The 19,668-nt window shown below is 39.6% G+C and overlaps 2 protein-coding genes across 4 annotated transcripts in view; both read left to right on the top strand.

The window, feature by feature from the left end:
- The window catches only part of ACOX1 (acyl-CoA oxidase 1), a 34,188-nt gene extending 28,098 nt beyond the window's left edge, over positions 1-6,090 (top strand). For all 3 annotated transcript variants that reach the window (XM_034408613.3, XM_034408614.3, XM_087887195.1), the window contains 5 exons: positions 10-189; positions 1,751-1,856; positions 1,952-2,095; positions 2,812-3,018; positions 4,414-6,090. In XM_034408613.3, the coding sequence (XP_034264504.1) occupies positions 10-189; positions 1,751-1,856; positions 1,952-2,095; positions 2,812-3,018; positions 4,414-4,464 (688 nt within the window). In that variant the 3' untranslated portion in view covers positions 4,465-6,090. The remainder of the gene's footprint in view (positions 1-9; positions 190-1,750; positions 1,857-1,951; positions 2,096-2,811; positions 3,019-4,413) is intronic.
- A 1,268-nt stretch (positions 6,091-7,358) lies between these two features.
- FBF1 (Fas binding factor 1) overlaps positions 7,359-19,668 on the top strand; it is a 38,857-nt gene continuing 26,547 nt past the window's right edge. Inside the window, exons 1-8 of the mRNA XM_034408618.3 lie at positions 7,359-7,563; positions 9,380-9,489; positions 12,973-13,000; positions 16,585-16,626; positions 18,231-18,318; positions 18,663-18,723; positions 18,924-18,974; positions 19,450-19,591. Of these exons, the coding sequence (XP_034264509.1) occupies positions 9,487-9,489; positions 12,973-13,000; positions 16,585-16,626; positions 18,231-18,318; positions 18,663-18,723; positions 18,924-18,974; positions 19,450-19,591 (415 nt within the window). The 5' untranslated portion in view covers positions 7,359-7,563; positions 9,380-9,486. The remainder of the gene's footprint in view (positions 7,564-9,379; positions 9,490-12,972; positions 13,001-16,584; positions 16,627-18,230; positions 18,319-18,662; positions 18,724-18,923; positions 18,975-19,449; positions 19,592-19,668) is intronic.

Here is a 19,668-nt window from a genome sequence, read left to right as displayed (position 1 = left end):
TGCATTTAGATTCCTTGTCAAAACTTATACCCAAGTTAGTTCTGGACAAATAGTTAGTGGCATTATGTCTTACCTGAATGACCTATCAGGACAGCATATTCAGCCCCAGCATGTAGCTGCTAGACCCACAACTCTGCATGTCAACAATCCTTCCAGTTTGGTGGAGGCATATAAATTGAGAGCTTCAAGGTAGGTCAATACAAAAGGTTATGAAATTTCTCAGCGTAATTTCGGACTGCTCATCTTGTCTCCCTCATTTTTATTAACTAAGCTGCTTCCTTGGTTACTTCATTCTAACAATTTCATATCCGACTGATTTGATCTGGGTGGGATTGGCCAGTTGCTGCTAACATGGCCTTACATGGTTCAAATTATGGACCCAGCTCTAACTGATGAATGCAAGCTACTAATTGACAGTTACCAGAAAGATGTATCGGGGTGTAGCAACTATATGTTGCTAGGGCAGAACCTCCCAGAACATTGCAAGTTTGAGAGGAAGACGAGGCAGAAGACAGACTGCTCAGTAATTAATCTTTTATGGAACAGTTTGAAATGGGCCCTGCAGGAGATAGAACACTGTAAAAAAAAGATTCGTTTAGAATAGCATGATTTGGGAGATCAGTTATTTCAAAAATTGATCAAGGGATAGTACCCCTGAAAATCTCTTTAAAAACACTACTACTGACCCAGAAAATAAAAGTCAAATCCCTTTTTCATCTTTTTCTAAGAAAAAGGGCCAGTGCTATCTAATAGATTCCAGCATTCCTGCTTTGTTTCAGAGCAGTGGTACTAAAACTGCTTCTGTACAGTTATATCCTGGGGTGACTTTTGGCCAAGGTCAAATGCAATTGCTTCCTTACTGTGAACTGAGATATAGCTAAAATTCCAAACTGGGAAAGTATTATTATGTTCAATCAAGTGGTAACACAAATTACGTTAACATTATATCACCTTTTGACTTTGGATTTTGCTGGTGAGATAAGTTTGCTATAGAAATGGCTGGTGTATATTAAGTATGTAAAAGTAAAATGTCGCTGCTGTAATGTTACTATTTTCTTCTACTTTGGTAAAAAAGAGTCAGAAGTCAATGCGTTTCTTTTCCCACCCTTATCCAGCACTTCTTTCTCTTCCCTTTTGCCTCCTCCATTTTCCCACTATTTTCATTTTCCTTTGTATTTTATAGCTTGATAAGTTTAATAAAATTATTAATAACAACAGCATATTACCCTCAATTCTCAACATATGACTAATAGAAGGAATAAATAACTTTTCACGCAGTGATGTTCCAAATATTGTTATTACTATTAAAATAGGGCACATTAGAAAGCAGCAAGCAAAATAAATGGGGAAGTAAACCAGAACAACTGTCACTGTTACTATTGAAGTGTTAACACTCAAAGGCCTTGGTTTCATCCATTATGATCAACTGAGAGCAATATTAAAAGTAGCATTTAGGCCATAAGAATGAGACTGTCTTCCATTTAATGGCAAAATCTACATTGACAGCTTTGTGAGAGAATGGGAATTATTATTGTTCATCTTACAGACTAGGAATAAAGGCCAAACTTCACTAGGAATAAAAGCTGAATTGAGTTTGGATTTTAAATCTTTGGCTCGGTCAACCATCAGACATTTGAGGCTATGGATATTTATCCCTGCCATATCAATTTTCAGATGTCACTAGCTGAGTGTTATTTATGGCCTCAATTCCAAGTATAATAAATTGTGCTCATGTTTTTCTATGATACAGGATGGTTGAGTTTGCAGCAAAAAATTTACAGGCTGAACTGAACCGTCGGAAAAGCAAAGAAGATGCTTGGAACCGGACTTCCATTGATCTAGTACGAGCATCTGAGGTCAGTAGCACCTCAGAATATGATAGATACTCTTGGGTAGTTGTTGGGTTTTACAACACCTGAAGTCACTTCAATATGTCATCTAACTTTTTCAGGCACACTGTCACTATGTGGTGGTCAAACTGTTTACAGCGAAGCTTTCAGAAATTGGTGACCCAGCTATCCATGCTGTCATTAACAATTTGTGTTTACTGTATGCTCTATGTGGGATTATAAAGAACTCTGGAGACTTTCTACAGGTGGGTAAATAATTTCTACTTTGAGCTGAATGGTTCTGTTAGACAGAGTAGTTGAGATATAAATTAACCAGACCTGTAGGGAAAAAGTGAGCAATCTTGTGAATTTAATAACAAAGGCAAAGTTAGATTACCATGGATAAAACAAAGACACCTTTGTTGGATTTGGACTACATCTTTGCCATACAAAGCAGTTGTTTATGGAATGTAAATAAACATATAAGCCCTATTTTGCCCTTGGGAATTACAATGTCTAAATTGAAAATATTATGCTGAAATGACATTTTCAGCCCTCCAAAATTAAGTGAAAATGGTATAAAAACTGTAAATGGTTGAATTCTTACCATAGCTCACAGGATAGTTGCCAAAGATCTCACAGTGATATCACTGATGCTTTGCTAAATCTGGATCTTCTTAAAATTGGGAGCAGGAAGGTATTTTATCATACCAAGGACCTAAAAAGTTTAGTAGATGAACATTGGAATAGATGAAGATTCATCACGATAACAGTAATTTTATTCTTAAGAAAAGCAATGCCATTTTTAAAAAAAATACAGGTACCCATTTGCAATCTTAATTGTTTATTTAGAATTAAAGTTCAGGTCAGATTTGTTTACAGATCTAAAAGATCAACTTTTGTATTAATTCTCCCTGTAATGATTAATAAGCACTTAGAGGTGTAGAGCTCTGACTGTTTTGAACTATTCTTTTTGCTTCAGGGAGGCATTTTGACAGAGGCTCAGCTAATTCAAGTGAACATGCGTATAAAAGAACTCTTGGCTCTTATCCGTCCTAATGCAGTAGCTCTGGTGGATTCTTTTGATTTCTGTGATGCTGTGCTTGGATCTGTGCTTGGCCGGTATGATGGTAACATATATGAAAATATGTTTGAGTGGTCAAAGAAGTCACCACTAAATAAAACACAGGTAAGTACATAATTGCTTTTGTCAACCAGATACTAAAGGCTCATAAGACATACAGGAAGTCCTCAATCTATGATCATTCAGTCAGCTACAGTCTGATGTTACCAAGGTGCTGAATGAATGATGGTGTTGGCTGGTCCTCAGAATTCCAGCCATCCAAAACCCCCCCTTGGCAGCCAGCTTGCATTTACGGCCAGTTGCAGTATCACATGATTGCCAACATTCCCTGCCAGCTTCCCCAGAAAGTCAGTGGGGTAGCCAGCAGGGAAGGTTGCAAGTCATTGTGGTAAGTCTCCCCACTCATACAATCTCCTTCAGCTTCTCTGTCTCCACACCGGCCGCTCCCATACATCTTCTCTGAGCCACATTGCCTCTCCCCTGACACTCATGCTCTTCATGAATCCTCTCCAAGCCTAGTCCTTCCTCCCTCACACTCTCCTCCACCCAACAGCATCCACTTACCTTCTCTGCCAGGTTGCTTGTAAGCCATCTGGGACTTACAACTTCTTGCTGGTTTCCCCACAGACTTAGCTGTGGGAAGCCAGCAGGAAGTTGCCTTGCCTAACATCCATGAAATTTGGTTAACCATAATAAAAGGACTACAGGAATTTGCCATCAGTAAACAATGTAGTTGTATTGCTTAATGTCAGAAATTCCAGTCTCAATTGCTGTTGTAAGTCAAGGATTACCTTTATTTACAATAAAATAAGAAGTGATTAACTAATATTTTAAAAATGCATAGATTTAAAAATCAGTTCACAAATATACTTTATGAACCTGCAGACGTACACAAATGATCATCTGCAGATTCATGAACTATTATTTTATGAAGTTACAGAAATATATTATGATTCTGTGCTTTCCTTAGGAGGAATTCCTATTGTAATTTATTTAGATCTAATGGGGAATTAGTTTACAGAAGCCAGGACTGCCATATTGAAAATAATGGCAGTTAGAGAACATGTGGTTATACTGATCTACAACTTCATAAACTGATTGTCCAATGTCAATAAAAATTGCTGTATGTTTTTTTTGCTAATGATGAAAATGGCTTGTTTTATATAATTCTTGAATACTTGTATAATTTTCTCTGATTATGGGGATACTTATAGCAACTAAAGCTATCTGGATAAGGAAGCTACTATGAATCTACTTTTTCTGCCAAAATACTAGAGAATGCTGGACATTTTTCTTACTTCTCTTAATAGAAATGGATTTGATGCTATTATTTTTCACTAGATATGGTGTTATTCTTAATGGCAATTGCACTTGTATAGCTGAAATCACTAAAACAACAGTCCAATGTGCGCTTATTGGGAAATGTATTGTCCTAGTAAGAAGCGAGGTGTGGTATGTCTTTAAAATTAATGCCCCCTCTTATTTATTTTTTCCCTCTAGGTCCATGAATCTTTCCACAAACACCTGAAGTCATTGCAGGCTAAACTGTGATAACATTTTGTTTGATTTTGAGTGTACTTTAGTTTCTTGAAATAATATAATTTGCCCTATGAACATCTGAAGCGCTTGGCAAATCCAAATAGCCATAGGATAGTAATTGTAGTCTTTTTAAAAAATTAATATTGAATGAATTAGAGCAAGGAAACACAGTGATGAAAATGCAATTTTAATTATGTTCAGAAACTATTCTTTTTAATGAGGCAGAAAAGCTTTATAGATTGATGTATAAGGGTCAGTATGTGACCCTTTTAAGCCTCTACAGAAGCTGTGTTATCTATAGCAGGTTTTTCACTACTAAGTAGTTCTAGAAAGCAGTTATTGAGTAGAAGCAACTTCTCCGGAAGCTCGTTTAAAAATGGTCTTGCACATTTTTTTTAGCATTAATGCCACCTTAAGAGGCAGTTGTTGTCAAAGCCCTCCTGCACTTACCTACCGCTGTAAGATTTTCACAGCCTTGTCAGGAATTGGGCTTCAGGGACCTTGCACAAATATTATGTGTGTATGTATATAACTGTCTGGTGTTCCAGGAATGGATGATTCTTTGCCTTATGGGTGCAATCTGTCCTAGTAAGAGTCATTCTTAACTTTTGTGTACAATTTCACTTTTTGCATTCCAAATGGCATGCAAGTGTTCTATATTACATTTCCCATAAAACTGTCTATAGCACCAGGGCCGGATTTAGATGAAAAGAGGCCCTAGGCTATTCCACTTATGAGGCCCTTTCACCTATAGTGAAAGTGTAATTTTAATTTTGCTAACAATTTGAATGTAGGCCCCTCTTGATCTTGAGGCCCTAGGCTGAAGCCTAGTTAGCCTATTGGAAAATCCGGCCCTGTATAGCACACAGGCAAGATATCTCTCAAGCCGCTTTTTTTTTCCTTTTTAAAAGTGTTGCCTTGTCCTCTGGGTGTTCAGGAAAATTGAATGGGAAAATGTCAGGAGTCCTTTTCCATAGCAAACAATGTTATCATTTCTAACTTGCAAAGCCACTGGGGAGGGAAAATCTTTGCTCCACACAAACTATAAATAGTATTTAAGATTCCTATGTCTGGTTATAATCATAGACATTTTTTTTCCTGAAACACTCATTTTTTTTAAAACAGTGGAACATGGATTTTTGCCCCATGTAATCATAGATGAGAAGAAGGTCCAGACTGGTAGACCCATCAGCCTACACGGTCTGGCTCTCAGAAGGCTAGAGAGAATATGTAATCACATTAAAGGACCTCAGCTCTAGATTACTGTTAGCAGGCTAACATTTTAGCATTGTGTAGAATTTTATTGTGTGAAATTACCATGACAAAATTGCAGATCAGTTGGATTCAGCTTCAGTAACAAATCAAGACTTGGATCACAAACCAAGGAATTTCATTAACATTGGAGAGTTGACATCTTAGATATGTATCCCTGTTCAAGAGCTAAAGGTGCTCTTATACTGCGAACTTTGAGCAAGAAGAAAAAATATTACAACTGAAACAAAAGCTCTTTATAATTGTAATGTCCTAACTATTGATATATCTAATATAACTGTACTTAATATACTGGATTTCTGTGTACAATGCTGACTGGAAATGAAAAACTGCAATAAAAGACTATTTGACATCTTGTGCAGAAAATATGGTGTACTTAATAAACTAATTTTCCAACAGTAAAACATACTTTTCCAAGTATTCGCCAAGCCGTCTGCTCATTCCTACTAATAGTTTTTGGTGTGTAATTTTCATTAGCTTAAAGGTCACTGGAAAAATGGTTTGTCAGAAACAACCCTGCAAAGGGGGACAGGCCAAACTGAGGACATGACAAAAAATTTAATTTTAAGTGGAGGATTTTTTTTCCCCAGGGTGGGGGTGGGGGACTGGGGGGGGATGAAAAGAGATCCTTTAGATAGAAGTTGCAAGCTTTCTAGTTTGGGAAGAAAAAGATGAGAGGGTGAAGCAACGGGTCTTGCGTAGAGATATGACACATAATGTTTACTGATGGCAGTGCCAACAGCAGCTTCACTTTAGTGCTACGGAAATTCAGCAAACTGGGCGATATTAAAAGGCTGCAAGAAAGAAAAATATGGCTCGGTTCTCTTAGTTTTCTTTTGAAGGGGATAATAATGGCATTGGGAATAATTTCCAAGAATCGTCTGCGTAAAAGACCAGGGTGTGTGAAGGGCCAGCGTTTAGCTGGCTATCATCCTCCGTCTCTCCTAGAAGGTGTGTGGGGGGGAAGGCGTAATAGAGGCGTGCTTTTGCCCTGGATCACCAGTCCTCACGGGCCCTTCTGAAATCTGATCCTGCTCCGGTCAATTAAGTTCAATAGCAATTTAGCAACGCATCGCCGGTAGGCGGTGAGAAAGATGAAACCCGCCTACGGTTTAGCAATGGCTGAAAATTGCTGATTATGCAGGAATAATTCAAGGCCTCAACGTTTAGGTTGTAGCACCATCACGCACACAGCCCGACACCGAGCCCAGTTCCGTGCATAATCCCCGCGGGGGAAGCCCGGGATTTCCTGTTTCGTCAGTCCCGGCAAGCACACGGGCTGAGTTAGGCGGGAGTCGGTCAATCTGCATTTCCTTTGCAGCTGTTGTGGGGAAAGAGCAAGCGAGTCGCTGGTTTGATAAGTAGACGGTCATCCGGGGAGACGGGTGTTAGTTAGGCTGTTCTCCCTTTTTCAAAGGAGAAACACGGGAAAGGGCGGTGGGTAAACGGGGGATCCCAGAGGCTCTAAGCGGCTCCTAGTCCGAGGACTAGAAGATTGATTCTGCTCTGTGCGGGGAACCGAGTGTCTGTAGCGAGTGCTGCTCATTGGCTACTATGGTAACTGAGTTGTGTTCCAGTAAGTAACGGTGAATCAGGCTGTAGTAGGTAAAAGGCAAGGGAGCTGCAACCGTCGTTCAAGTGGATCACAACGGCTTGATTCGATACACATTGTGGCTTCCGGCATCTTGAGTGGTAGACGTAACTAGGACAAAGTTAATCAGCATGAATGAGTCGAAACACACAGCCTGCTACACAACCGGCTAATCTGCAATGTGGTTGGTTGGTTAGGATGCAATTATGTGAATCCTGTTTACATTTCAACCCTTTGTGCAAATGCAGGTAATTGGATTCATTTAGCAAGCCACTGGTTAGGGGTGTGTTGGGTATATACAGCTACAGTAACGCTGTATAGTTTGGTAGGTAGGTAGGTAGGTAGATATATTGAGGGTTCCTAAGGGGTGTTGGGTTTATATAGCTTCAGTAACTGTGTATAGTTCTGTATGTAGATAGATAGATAGATAGATAGATAGATAGATAGATAGATAGATAGATAGATAGATAGATAGATAGATAGATAGATATAGATATAGATATAGATATAGATATAGATATAGATATATTTGATATAGATATAGATATATGTATATATATATAGAGAGAGAGGGTTTTTTTTCTAAGATATAGGTAATTGTCTTGAAAAAAATTCAACTTCTGGTGTTTTCTTTGACACATCCTTGTAGATTTCTTGGCAACAATTAGAATGAGATTTGCCCCTGTTATGGCTTGACTTTCTAACCTAGGCCCTGGGATCACTAATTTTGGTAGTAGATTCCTGAAATGGCTTGTCTCTAGATATATCTGAATTAAAGAGTTTTACATAATGTAATTGCCCAGAGCCCTTGAAGCAAAATACAAGTTTAATGAAATAGTAATAATAGTATAAGAGAATCTTATATTTAGGAAAAATTCCTTCTCCCAACTCCACCTACAGAGAATGAAAACAAGGCCACACGCTTCTATCATCATTATCTATGCCCGTGATGGCGAACCTATGGCACGCGTGCCACCGGTGGCATGCGGAGCCATATCTGTGGGCACGTGAGCATGCACTAGATCAGCTCCAGCCTGCATGCGTGTACTGGTCCGCTGACTTTTGGGTCTTTTGGGCCCACTGGAAGTCAGGAAACAGGCCATTTCTGGCCTCCAGAGGGCCTCCGGGGGAATGGGAAAGGCTGTTTTCACTCTCCCCAGGCTCCTAGAAAGCCTCTGGAGCCTGGGGAGGGCAAAAAATGGGCCTACCAGGCCCACGGTGCCATCACCTGCCAAAAGCGGGGTCGCATGGGGTTGCACGTGCATGCATGGGGGGGTGGGGCGCATTGAATTATGGGTGTGGGCACATGCACGCTCGACCCCCCCCATGCTCCCCATTGCTTTTGGCACACGATGGCAAAAAGGTTAGCCATCCCTGATCTATGCTCTCAATTTCAGTGGCCTGTTTTGCTCATAACTGTAGATTAACCTTCCCCAAACTGGAGCCTCTAAGTGCTGGATGATTGTAAGAACTGAGGTCCCACACACTTGGAAGACACTAATTAGGAATAATTGTGACAAACTATCAGGATGTAATAAGTATCAGAGGCAACCTGTTGATCTGATGATAGTCACATGCCATTAGAAAGAATATTAGTATATTAGCTAAGGAAGCATTCTTTGCTCTGGTATGTTGGACTAGATGATGGAAATTTGGAGAGCCCCAAATTTTGGACCCTCTAGTCTACTGGATTTAGAAAGCTCTGAAGTTTGTACAAGCTGTGTGAAACTGGGTGATAATGGGAAGCTCACAAGCTGAGTTTGCACAACAGACAGAATTGCAAAAAACATAGCAATATTTTAGCTTGCTGTGTTATCCAAACCCAGTTAGGGCAGCTTATGGCTCACACAGTCAGGATTAATTAAATTAACTATGTTGAATGTTGTGCAAACAGCCACAGTGAGACCTCATAATTTACTAGGCTACAATGTGGTCAGCTGTTTAATGGATCAGTGTGTCTAACAAATACATAGGGCGTGCTGCAAGATTTAAATGCTGCTATAAATGTCAGCTAGGATTCTTTAAAAATCCTAACAAATTATATTTTTATTTTGCATTGTACAGTAAGTGAGAAAGGCTGGAGAAATTGTTGGTTGATATATGTCTATACATGAAGAAAACTTGAGAAAATCACTTGCAAGAGATACAGCAATGCAATTAGAGACCATGAGATGGTAAGAATGAACATAGTGCTCAAGTGATTCTGTTGGATCATAGGCATACAGGTCGTCCTTGCTTAGCCTTCAGTGACTGTTCAGAGTTGCAATAGCGGTGAACAAATTATACTTACAATCATTCCTCAAAGTTCTGGCTCTCTCAGTACCTCCATGATCACATGATTGTGATATGAGTACTTGGCTGCAGTGCCCTTCAGTCACATGATCACTGTTTGTGAACTTTCCACAAGCAAAGTCAATGGGAAAGCTGGCATGAAATGCTGCAAGTCAATGTGGCAAGTCTCTTCCGCCCAGTAGCAGCTACCCCTAGGCCCAAAATTGCTCACATGCACCACTGCAACTATCTGCACACCCCTTCCACTTGGCACTTAACCTGCTTGCCAGCCTGCTTGCAAGGTGCCTGAAAATTAAATCTATCTGTTGGCTTCCCTATTGACTTTGGTTGTTGGAATCTGGCAGCAAGTTGCAAGGAGATCCTTGCTGAACCATCCATGATCCTCCCTTAATGATGGCAGTGGGACTTGCTATGATTGCCGATGTTAAGCGATGCAGTGACATTGCATTTTAGAAATATAGCATGATGTAATGTGACTGCATCACTTAGCATCCCCAGTACAAATTACTGGGGTAATTTGTTAAGTGAGAAGTATCTGTAATGTAGAATAGCCTACTTTCAGCCAATTTAGCCATCAAGAAAACAAGAACTCCATCTCTCCAAGCATGTCTCTTTAGAGCAAATTAGGTAAAACAAACTTTCCCAAGGTTATTAGATGACACCGTATGTATTAGACTATGTTTGTTAGAATTGATAAGATTTCAAATTCAGCAATTCTTGGTGGGTCTTTTATTGTCCATTAAAAGGGAGGTGACCTTATGTACACAGAAAGAGTCTAATGAAGAGATATCACACTTGGAGTTCATCCTGCATCTTTACTTCTTCATTTTAACTCTCTTCTCATAAAATCCTTACTCAACCCAACTCTTGGGCAACCGAGGCTCATGAATACTTCAGTGAAATGGTTCATATCACTTATATAGAAACCAATATAAGTAATAACCATGCTGTCCTCTATATTATCCATTGCCCTTAGAGTACAGTAAGTCAAGACATAAGTCCAGAGTGAAATCTGTGGGAAATATATTCAATAGATGAATAAACCAATCCCTTAGATTGCATCAGTTGAATACAAAACAATTCTTAATTGTTTTGAAATCAAATTCAGTGTAGTCTTTTTTTTCAGCAATATCTTGGAATCTAGCTACCATTCTCCTGTTTATCCATTGCAAGGATCACCATATTTGTGTAGCATAGAAGTCCACATGAATCAAGATGATCATTTACTTTGTTAGCTATCTTGTTAGCAGTTGTAATGGTACATGACAATGACCTTGAGGGACAAGGGGGAGAGATGTTGCCTAGAAAATGAGTAGACAAAAGAGGGAGGAGTTCCCATAGGCTTAATCTTATCTGATCATTTCCCAGGTAGCATCTCTTTCCCTCATCCCTCAAGATTATTGTCACATACCTTTACAACAATAGATGGAATGTGGAACACCACATTTCAACATTTATGTAAAGCCGCTGGGTGAGATCATCCGTGGCTTTGGGGTGGAGTTCCATCAGTACGCTGACGATACTCAGCTGTACATCTCCACCCCAGGCCACCCCAACGATGCCCTTGAAGTGATGTCCCAGTGCCTGGAGGCCGTGCGGGCCTGGATGGGGAGAAACAAGCTCCGACTCAACCCTTCCAAGACCGAGTGGCTGTGGCTTCCGGCGTCCCGATATAGCCAGCTGGTGCCATCGCTGGCTATTGGGGGCGAATCACTGGCCCCCACGGAGAGGGCTCGCAACTTAGGTGTCCTCCTGGATGCACGGCTGTCTTTAGAAGAGCACATGACGGCCGTGGCCAGGGGGGCTTTTTATCAGGTTCGCCTGATACGCCAGTTGCGCCCCTTTCTGGATCGAGACTCCCTATGCACGGTCACTCAAGCACTCGTCACTTCCCGCCTGGACTACTGCAATGCTCTCTACATGGGGCTCCCCTTGGGGTGCACCCGGAGGCTACAGTTAGTCCAGAATGCGGCCGCGTGGGGGATTATGGGAGCGACGGGGCGTTCACATATGACACCTCTCCTGCGCGAGCTGCACTGGCTTCCTGTGGTCTTCCGGGTGCGCTTCAAGATGTTGGTGACCACCTTTAAAGCGCTCCATGGCTTAGGGCCGGGGTATCTACGAGACCGCCTTCTGCCGCCAATAGCCTCCCACTGACCAGTTCGCTCGCACAGAGAGGGCCTCCTCAGGGTGCCGTCGGCCAGACAGTGCCGGCTGGCGACCCCCAGGGGGAGAGCCTTCTCTGTGGCAAGACCCGCCCTCTGGAATGACCTAACCCCTGAGATATGCACGATATCAGACCTCCAGACTTTTTGTCGGGCCCTGAAAACACACCTATTCCATCTAGCCGGGCTGGCTTGATCCCATCCTCTCAGTTTTAATTGAATTCGGTTTTAATTGGGTTGTTTTTAAATCTTGGGCCGAAATTATTTAATTGTTTTTTAAATTGTTTTTAAATTTTATATGCAATGTTTTATCTTGGCTGTACACCGCCCTGAGTCCCGCAGGAGAAGGGCGGTATAGAAATAAAATAAAATAAATAAATAAATAAATAAGTTTGATTGAATTTATCTTATGAAAATTGTTCACTGATGCTAGAAGAAACAAATGTTGGAAGGTAAAAGAAAGACTAAACTTCAGACACGCTAACAATATCATTTTGGTAGCTGCAAGTGAGGAAGACTTAAGACTGTTGTTAAAAGGGAAAGAAAGCTCAGCATTAAAAAAAAAAAAACCCAACCTCCTACAAATCTGCCAATTAACCCAATGCAAACTGCTAAAAAAGCTAGCCAAAGCAATAACACACATTATCTTCCTGAGCTCAAGAATCTACAGGAGTGGTGATTGTCTCCATGAAATAGAGACAGCTACTTCTTGGAAGAAATACTGACAAATCTAGGCAAAATTTCAAAATATACATTGTCTATTTGGTCACAAAGAGTTGGAAGCAACAGAACAATATCAAAAGTAGCCTTTGTCCAATCGGGCAACCTCCAGATGTCTTGGCCATCAAATCTGATAATTCCAAGACCTTTGGGGATTGTGCAGAATGGTATCTGATGTGTTTGAAAAGTACCAGGGTGCAATACTTTCATCGGTGAAGCAGAATTGTATATTGTATATTGTATCTTTTTTTAGGGTAAAATGTATTCACATTAGAATAAATAAAATCTAATTTATATTTGATCTGGATTGAATAGAAACTACCTTGAAGTATATGTCAGTTCAAGGTTTATAAGAGAGAACCAAAGGTTCATAATTGTTCATTCTTGTATCTGTTTACTTCCAGATTTAATCCAGTTTTGACAATTTGCCCTCTTTGCTTTCTTTTTTCTACCCAAATATTTATCCTTTTTCTTCTTTAGGCAAAGAAACTTAAGAAAAGTTTAAGAAGTAAGTGCATTTGTGTTTCTACTTTCTTGGGATCCATTAAGTATTAGCCTCACAGGTTGCTCCGATGGATCGTGCAATGTCATTGGAAGCCAGTTTCAAGAGATTGCATCAAGAGCAGCTTTGAAGTTCCTACTCCTGTCCCTCCCAGTAAGATCAGTTGGGTTAACTGGGTGAAAGACAGGCATTTCTCAATAGTAGTTACATAATAATAAAAAAAAAGCACCATCATCCTGGTAAATTGTGTTTCCAAATACAGTAATAAAACATGCAATGTTTATTTTTTCTTAGAAGTATATTAATTGATGCATTTAATTAAATTCTTCTAGTTATCATTAAGATCAAAGATGATCCATAGAGGAGGCTGCACTAACTCATTTTTGAGAAATGAAAGCCAGAGTGGACAGGACCATATGCTTATGAGCAGAGATAGATAGGGGAAACTAAATTTAGGATTTGCACTACAATGTTCAAATGTTTTGTACTTTAGAATATCAGAAAGTGATGCCACCAGTTTGTAGCAGTTGTGCTTGGAAGGGACTTTGAAGGATTTGGGGCAGTCAAATTGCTCTCTTGTTATTTTCATCTCTGTGGCAAAGTGCTCATTCTGCCATGTTTTGATTTGATGACTCTTATATAATTACATGTGAGCTAGTTTGGTGTAGTGATTAAAGCACCAGGCTGTTGTGAATTCTAGTCCCACCAGTCTCTCTTTGTCAGCCATAGCAAGAAGGCAAAGGCAAATCACTTCCAAAAATCCTGCCACTAAAACTATACAGGTAGTCCTTGACTTACAACAGTTCATTTAGTGTCCATTCAAAGTTACAATAGCACTGAAAAAGTGATTTATGACCATTTTTCACATTTATGATCCGTTGTAGCTTGCCTATGGTCACATGATCAAACTTCAGCCCCTTGGCAACTGACTATGATGGTTGCAGGGTCCTGGGGTCATGTGATCCCCTTTTGCAATCTTTTGACAAGCAAAGTCAGTGGGGAAGCCAGATTCATTTAACAACTGTGTTATTAACTGTGTCAGCCTCCGCTTCTATATTGTTTGCTTGCTACGGCTGCCATTGTAACGGAGGGGGAGGAGCTGTATTGGTAGTTGGGTGGGGGGAAGCAAGCTGGTGGAGATGTCTCGTAACAGGGAGTGAATTGGAGAAAGTTTCCCTCAGCGCTTTCTCTGCTGCTGGGAGGCGTGCTGATAACCAGTCAAAGTCAACTGTCCTGGCATACCTTCTGGCATACCAGAAGGATGGAGCCATCTGAAGCTGCACCCCACCTGACACCTTGGGGGGATGTGGATTGGTCAATCCTGACTGGTCCCTTGGGGGGAGGGTTTTGGGGATGCTTTCTGTATGTGATTTTTGCGCCTATTGCCTCAGACCTTGCTATTCTTTGGTTGCATTCAGTTCATACTCAGTAAAAGTACCTTTCTCTATAAAAATGGAGTCAGGGTTTTTCTTTCTTGACTACTGAAAGGAGGCATACCTGACAAACTGAACAATTGCGGTGATTCACTTAACAATTATGGCAAGAAAAGCCATTAAATGAGGCAAAGCTCACTTAACTGTCTCACTTAGCAACAGAAATTTTGGGCTCAGTTGGGGTCGTTAAGTCAAGGGCTACCTGTATTGACTTCTCCAGGCACTTGCCTGGAGTGGAGATGACTCAAAGGTACAAAAGAAAATGTTTTCTATTATATATGCTTTGTTACAAAAATTTTGATCTGAATGGCATCCTATCATTTTACGTAAGTGGCATAAAGCAAGAAAGTTGAAAAAGAATCTGCAGACATAGTGGCTCACTGAGAGGCATGTTTTACATTTGACAGTGCTTCCATGTCCTAACTTGCATAACTCTCTTCAGCTTGCATCACAACTGTGTTTTGGTCAACCCATTCCAAACCCTGATTAAAAAAGAACATGAAGTCAATATTATAACTGGGTCAAGCATGTTAAAGCATACTTTGGTTTATTTGGTATTGTTTTGATGTATACCTAACCATGGTAATTTGGGAATGATGTCTATGCATCCAGATAGTTATGTATTTCAACTGCTGTAGCTAAAATAAATGATAACATAGAATGGGTATTGGGTTGACACTGAACATCTAAAATATATTAAATTAACTGGCAAACTTTAATTGGTTTCATTCCAAAAATAAAGCAGTCTGCTCTGTGGATTTCAGGCAAGCCAATTATTAAAGAGAAACTCCCAAATATGACATACTACTATTTTACTGTTACAGGAGAAGTGAATCAAAAGGAACAAAATTTGACAACGTATGATAAATCACTCATACTTCATCATACATTGGGTAGCTGATCTAATCAGCTGATGTGGTATGCTAGGGAAGATGGGTTGATCCCATGTTCCATGGCTATAGGTGGGGTTTCCTTCTTTCTTAGGCCAAGTATTCTTAGCTGGAAAAGTTGAGACAAAAGCTTTATATTGTGTCCAACTGCTTCATGTTTTCTTTGATTGGTCATTTGTCAAATATGGAGATTCCCAGGTGTCTTTTCTATACTTTCTTGTCTTAGAAAGATGTTATTACATTTTTACTTATACTCTAGGATAGGCATGTCCAACCTGTGGCCCACATGCAGCCCTGGACAGCTGGTAATGCGGCCTCACAAGATATAATAAAAAATATGTAAAATTAGAGAAAGTTTGTTATTTAAATACATGAACTAATGTCAACTTGCAAAGCTTTCAAGTTGCCATGAGCAAGAGGGAGGGAGAACTGATGGAGCTGATTGATTTCCCTAACTGAAACTACATTCCACAGATGCTTTCTTACCACAATCAGTAGGAGTGTTTTGAGTTTCACAGCCAGCCAAAGTGGTTAATTGGAGAATGTGATTTATGACATGGCCAGGGAGGAGGCCAGCCAAAGTGGTTAATTGGAGAATGTGATTTATGACGTGGCCAGGGAGGAGGGGAGAGACAGGGTCATAGGGGAATGTAAATCTATGTGGGATTAGTTCTAACTGTATCCGAATATTGCCGAAATGGTGCTCCTAATAAATGACTGTATTTCTTTTCAAGTTTGGCTCGTGGCTCATGAATTAATTAGGACATCTTTCAGAAACTTCACAACTATATTATATAGTTTATATGTGACCCAAAACAATTCCTCCTCACACACTGTGGCTCAGGCTAGCCAGAAGGTTGGACATCCATATTTTAGGATGTGATATTGAATCCATGAAAACCTTCAGATTTCTGACTGAATCCTCTGATAGTATATGAGCTTATCATCAGATTTCCGGGAGCCCCATGTCATTGATCTGGGAACACTGAAAAATTTATGCTCTCTAGGACAGATTTTCCTTATGAGAACCTTGCTTTTCAGCACTTCCTTGCTGAATCCAATTGGAAGCAGGTTTTCAGAACATTCTGTAACATACTCTGTAGTCATTTTATTTGGCCCCATTCTCTCTATGTGATGTCCATGTAGACTTGACTTTATTTTTGTTATTCACAACTGCTGTCTGGAGTCTTCCTTTCAAGATACGGTCTTGAATTTGCTTCAGCTATCCCAGAATTTTCTACTCATTCTTTTGTCTGGCTTGTTGTAGGTTCCATTGATGATGTCCTTGGTGATCTCCTTGGTGATGATGGTAAAGTGGAAGAAAAAATATAATGGGAACTTGTGCATGAAGAAATAGTTTCAAATGTTCTGCTCCACATGGCTTCCCTTCCTCCTTTAGAGTTTGGGTGGAGGCTACTGGAAATCATCCCATTACTATAATGATTTAATCAGAGGAATTCTGTCTTTTAATAATGACTTCCTCAGTCTTGGCTGCTTTCACAAATAACATTGTACATTGTCCAATTCCATCTCTAATTTGGAGATTTTAGTCAGCATGGCTATGAATTTATAATATATTGATTTATTTAAAACATTTATATGGCCACCCTCCTCATGCACTATAAAATGGGTGGCTTGTAGTAACATTTAAAAATATCAAAACACAAAATAAAACTATATTACACAATCAAGCACCATAACATTCTGATCCCAAATATAGATGTGCTAGGCTCAGTCCCCATCTTCGTCCAATGCCTGGACCAGAGCTATGTCTTAACAGCATTATAACGTTTGGCTTTGTAATCAGAATTGAAACCACAACTCCTAAAATGATCAGTTTGCTAGCCTTGTGCTAAACTAAAATGTAACATTATCTGCATCAGGCAAAAGAAGCTTTTGCAAAACAACACACACCCATTTTCTCTCACCATTCTACTACAGACAAGATAAAGAATAAACCAGGACTTGGTTTCTCTTTGGATTGTTATGTGCAGATCATGGTATGTAATTTCAGATGAGCCTTATTTAATGATCAAACTGGTCATTTAAGCTATAGTCCCCATAACCATAAATGTCTATTGACATGACATAAATTGCTGTTGCTTTTTCCTACCTGGCTGTGCAGGAAAAGGAAAGAAGAGGGGATGCTGTATAATCCCAGGACTTCTCACAAACCTCTTTCTATTTACGCATAAGTTCTAAATCAGCATCTGGCATTATATGCATAGTTTTTGACTGCTTAAATTCATACGACAGACTAAATCATAATGTGGTTTATTTGGTTCTGGCCTATTGTGATGAATTAGATGGCTATGACATGTTCAAACTATAGTTAAAAGTACATTTTGTATGATGGGACCCAAATTGTGTTCTTTTTATTCCTGCAGTTATGTACTGCTAGCATTGTTTTAATATATTCTTTTAATATAGTTCTATGGGCATACTGTCTTTAATTTTGTAAGCTATCCTGAGTGCTACTTTAGGAAAAACACAGGGTTTACATGTTTATGAATATACATTTGTACTGTACATCACTTATTTAATAGCAGCCATGCAATGAGACAGACGTTGAGGTATAGCCATAGTACGTACTCATGAACTCCTTCCTTACCTTTTTGGGGCCCAGTCATTTACTAATTAACATGTTAGAATGATGTCTCTACTTGCTGTTCTTCAGTTTTTCATCTTGAGAGGTAGTTTGGGATACGAGAGGGACTGTCTCAAGTCACTGACTAAAATTTCATAGGTACAAGTCGACTTGAGCCAGTTCTCTCCGCACTGAGTCTGTTTTTAAGTCATGTACGTTTACTCCGTCTCTACTTTGCTGAGCATACCAGTTGATTAAAATGCATCTCTTAGAGCAAAGGATACAACCTGTACTTAAATGTTTACATCTTCATCTCTCATTTTAAGATGATATTCCTGCTAATTCGGGCAAAGCTACCTCATTTGGCAGCACTGATGGAAAAGCCAGAGAAATCGTGCCACAGACCAACAGAAAGTATGTAATGGTATTGTACTTTAATTCTGAGCATGTTCAGAGTATGGAATGGCAGTGGGACTGACTAACGGAGCCTCTTGAACCTATTACTAATATTACTGAACCTATTACTAATGTTGCTGTTGTTGTCTCCTCTTTAACATTTCTTGCTGTGAACTGCATATATTGATGGGTCTTTCCTTAAGCTGCATTGCTTTAAAAATTCTTCTACATTGAAATGAGATTTGGAAACTACTCCTTGATTAAAATATCTGAGCAATCTAGGGACTTTTGGTAAAACCTGTAACAAGTGCTGTTTGCGGCGGGATCCATTCTTCTCCTTACTTGTTTCCTCTGTATTTCAGGGGCCTATTGGATGATGATTTCTTTAGCAAAATGGCTGTGGAGGAAGGAGCAGATGCAGAGGTGAGAATGTATAACAGTCCAGGTTCTTTGTCTGGGAAACCTGTGCCTGAAAATACAGGATGGATTCAGTTGTAGCTAGTAATGATGAGCGATGAATTCTGCTCGGTATGCCCAGATTATTGTCTTGAATGATTATTGCAGTATTTATTTGACATTTTTCCATTGAAGCCTCATCTATTAATTATTTGTTCCTTTCTCAGGAGTTTGATATCTCAGATGTGGATCCAGAAGCTGTTCTAGAGACCTTGAAGGTAAACTGAAGGATATATCTTGCAGTGTATTAAAAAAAACAATTTTACTGTGTTTTGCAAATGATGCAAAACAGCTGAATGCACTCATCAAGAAATGGTTGGTTTGTTTTCAGTTTAGCATAAAGTGCAAATGGGAGGTAGGAGTGAGATGGGTTAGGGATAGAGAACCGATTTGTTAGTATAGTGAGCACAGCTCTTGCATAGCATGTTTTGTTAATAAGGAGGCACTATTTATTTATTGTTTGCTGAAATGTTTTTAGTTTAACTCTCTCAAGTTTTTGAACCAGACAACGGGGTGCAAAAGATATGCAGCTAAAAATGGAGGTAATAGAAACTGTCTTATGCAAAGAAGCCATGATCATTTTTTTCAAAAGAAAAGCCAGACCTTAACATATTTCTGATGTGTTTAGTGAGCTATTGTTAAATCACGAACTAGCATACACAAAACAACAATATATGTTTTCTCACTGGTCAGGATATGGATGAGATGGAAGCTGATATTTTGGGCATAAAGAAAACAAACCCAAAGTCTCCTCAGAAGGCTGTTAAAGGTGTAGGAACAGCAGAGCCTTTAGCTGAGGCAGCAAAAACTAAGACAACAACCAAGATAGAAAGAGGTGAGTGTTTAGCCTTTTGAATCCGTTTACAAAATGACTGTGATGTCTCGGAATACAATTGTTTATTTATTTATTAT

This window comes from Pantherophis guttatus, chromosome 2 (assembly GCF_059756535.1).
Source record: "Pantherophis guttatus breed Tessera chromosome 2, ASM5975653v1, whole genome shotgun sequence".
Classification (NCBI taxonomy): Eukaryota; Metazoa; Chordata; class Lepidosauria; order Squamata; family Colubridae; genus Pantherophis; species Pantherophis guttatus.
Note: the sequence above shows the minus strand (reverse complement) of the source record. Positions and strands in the feature narration are given on the sequence as shown.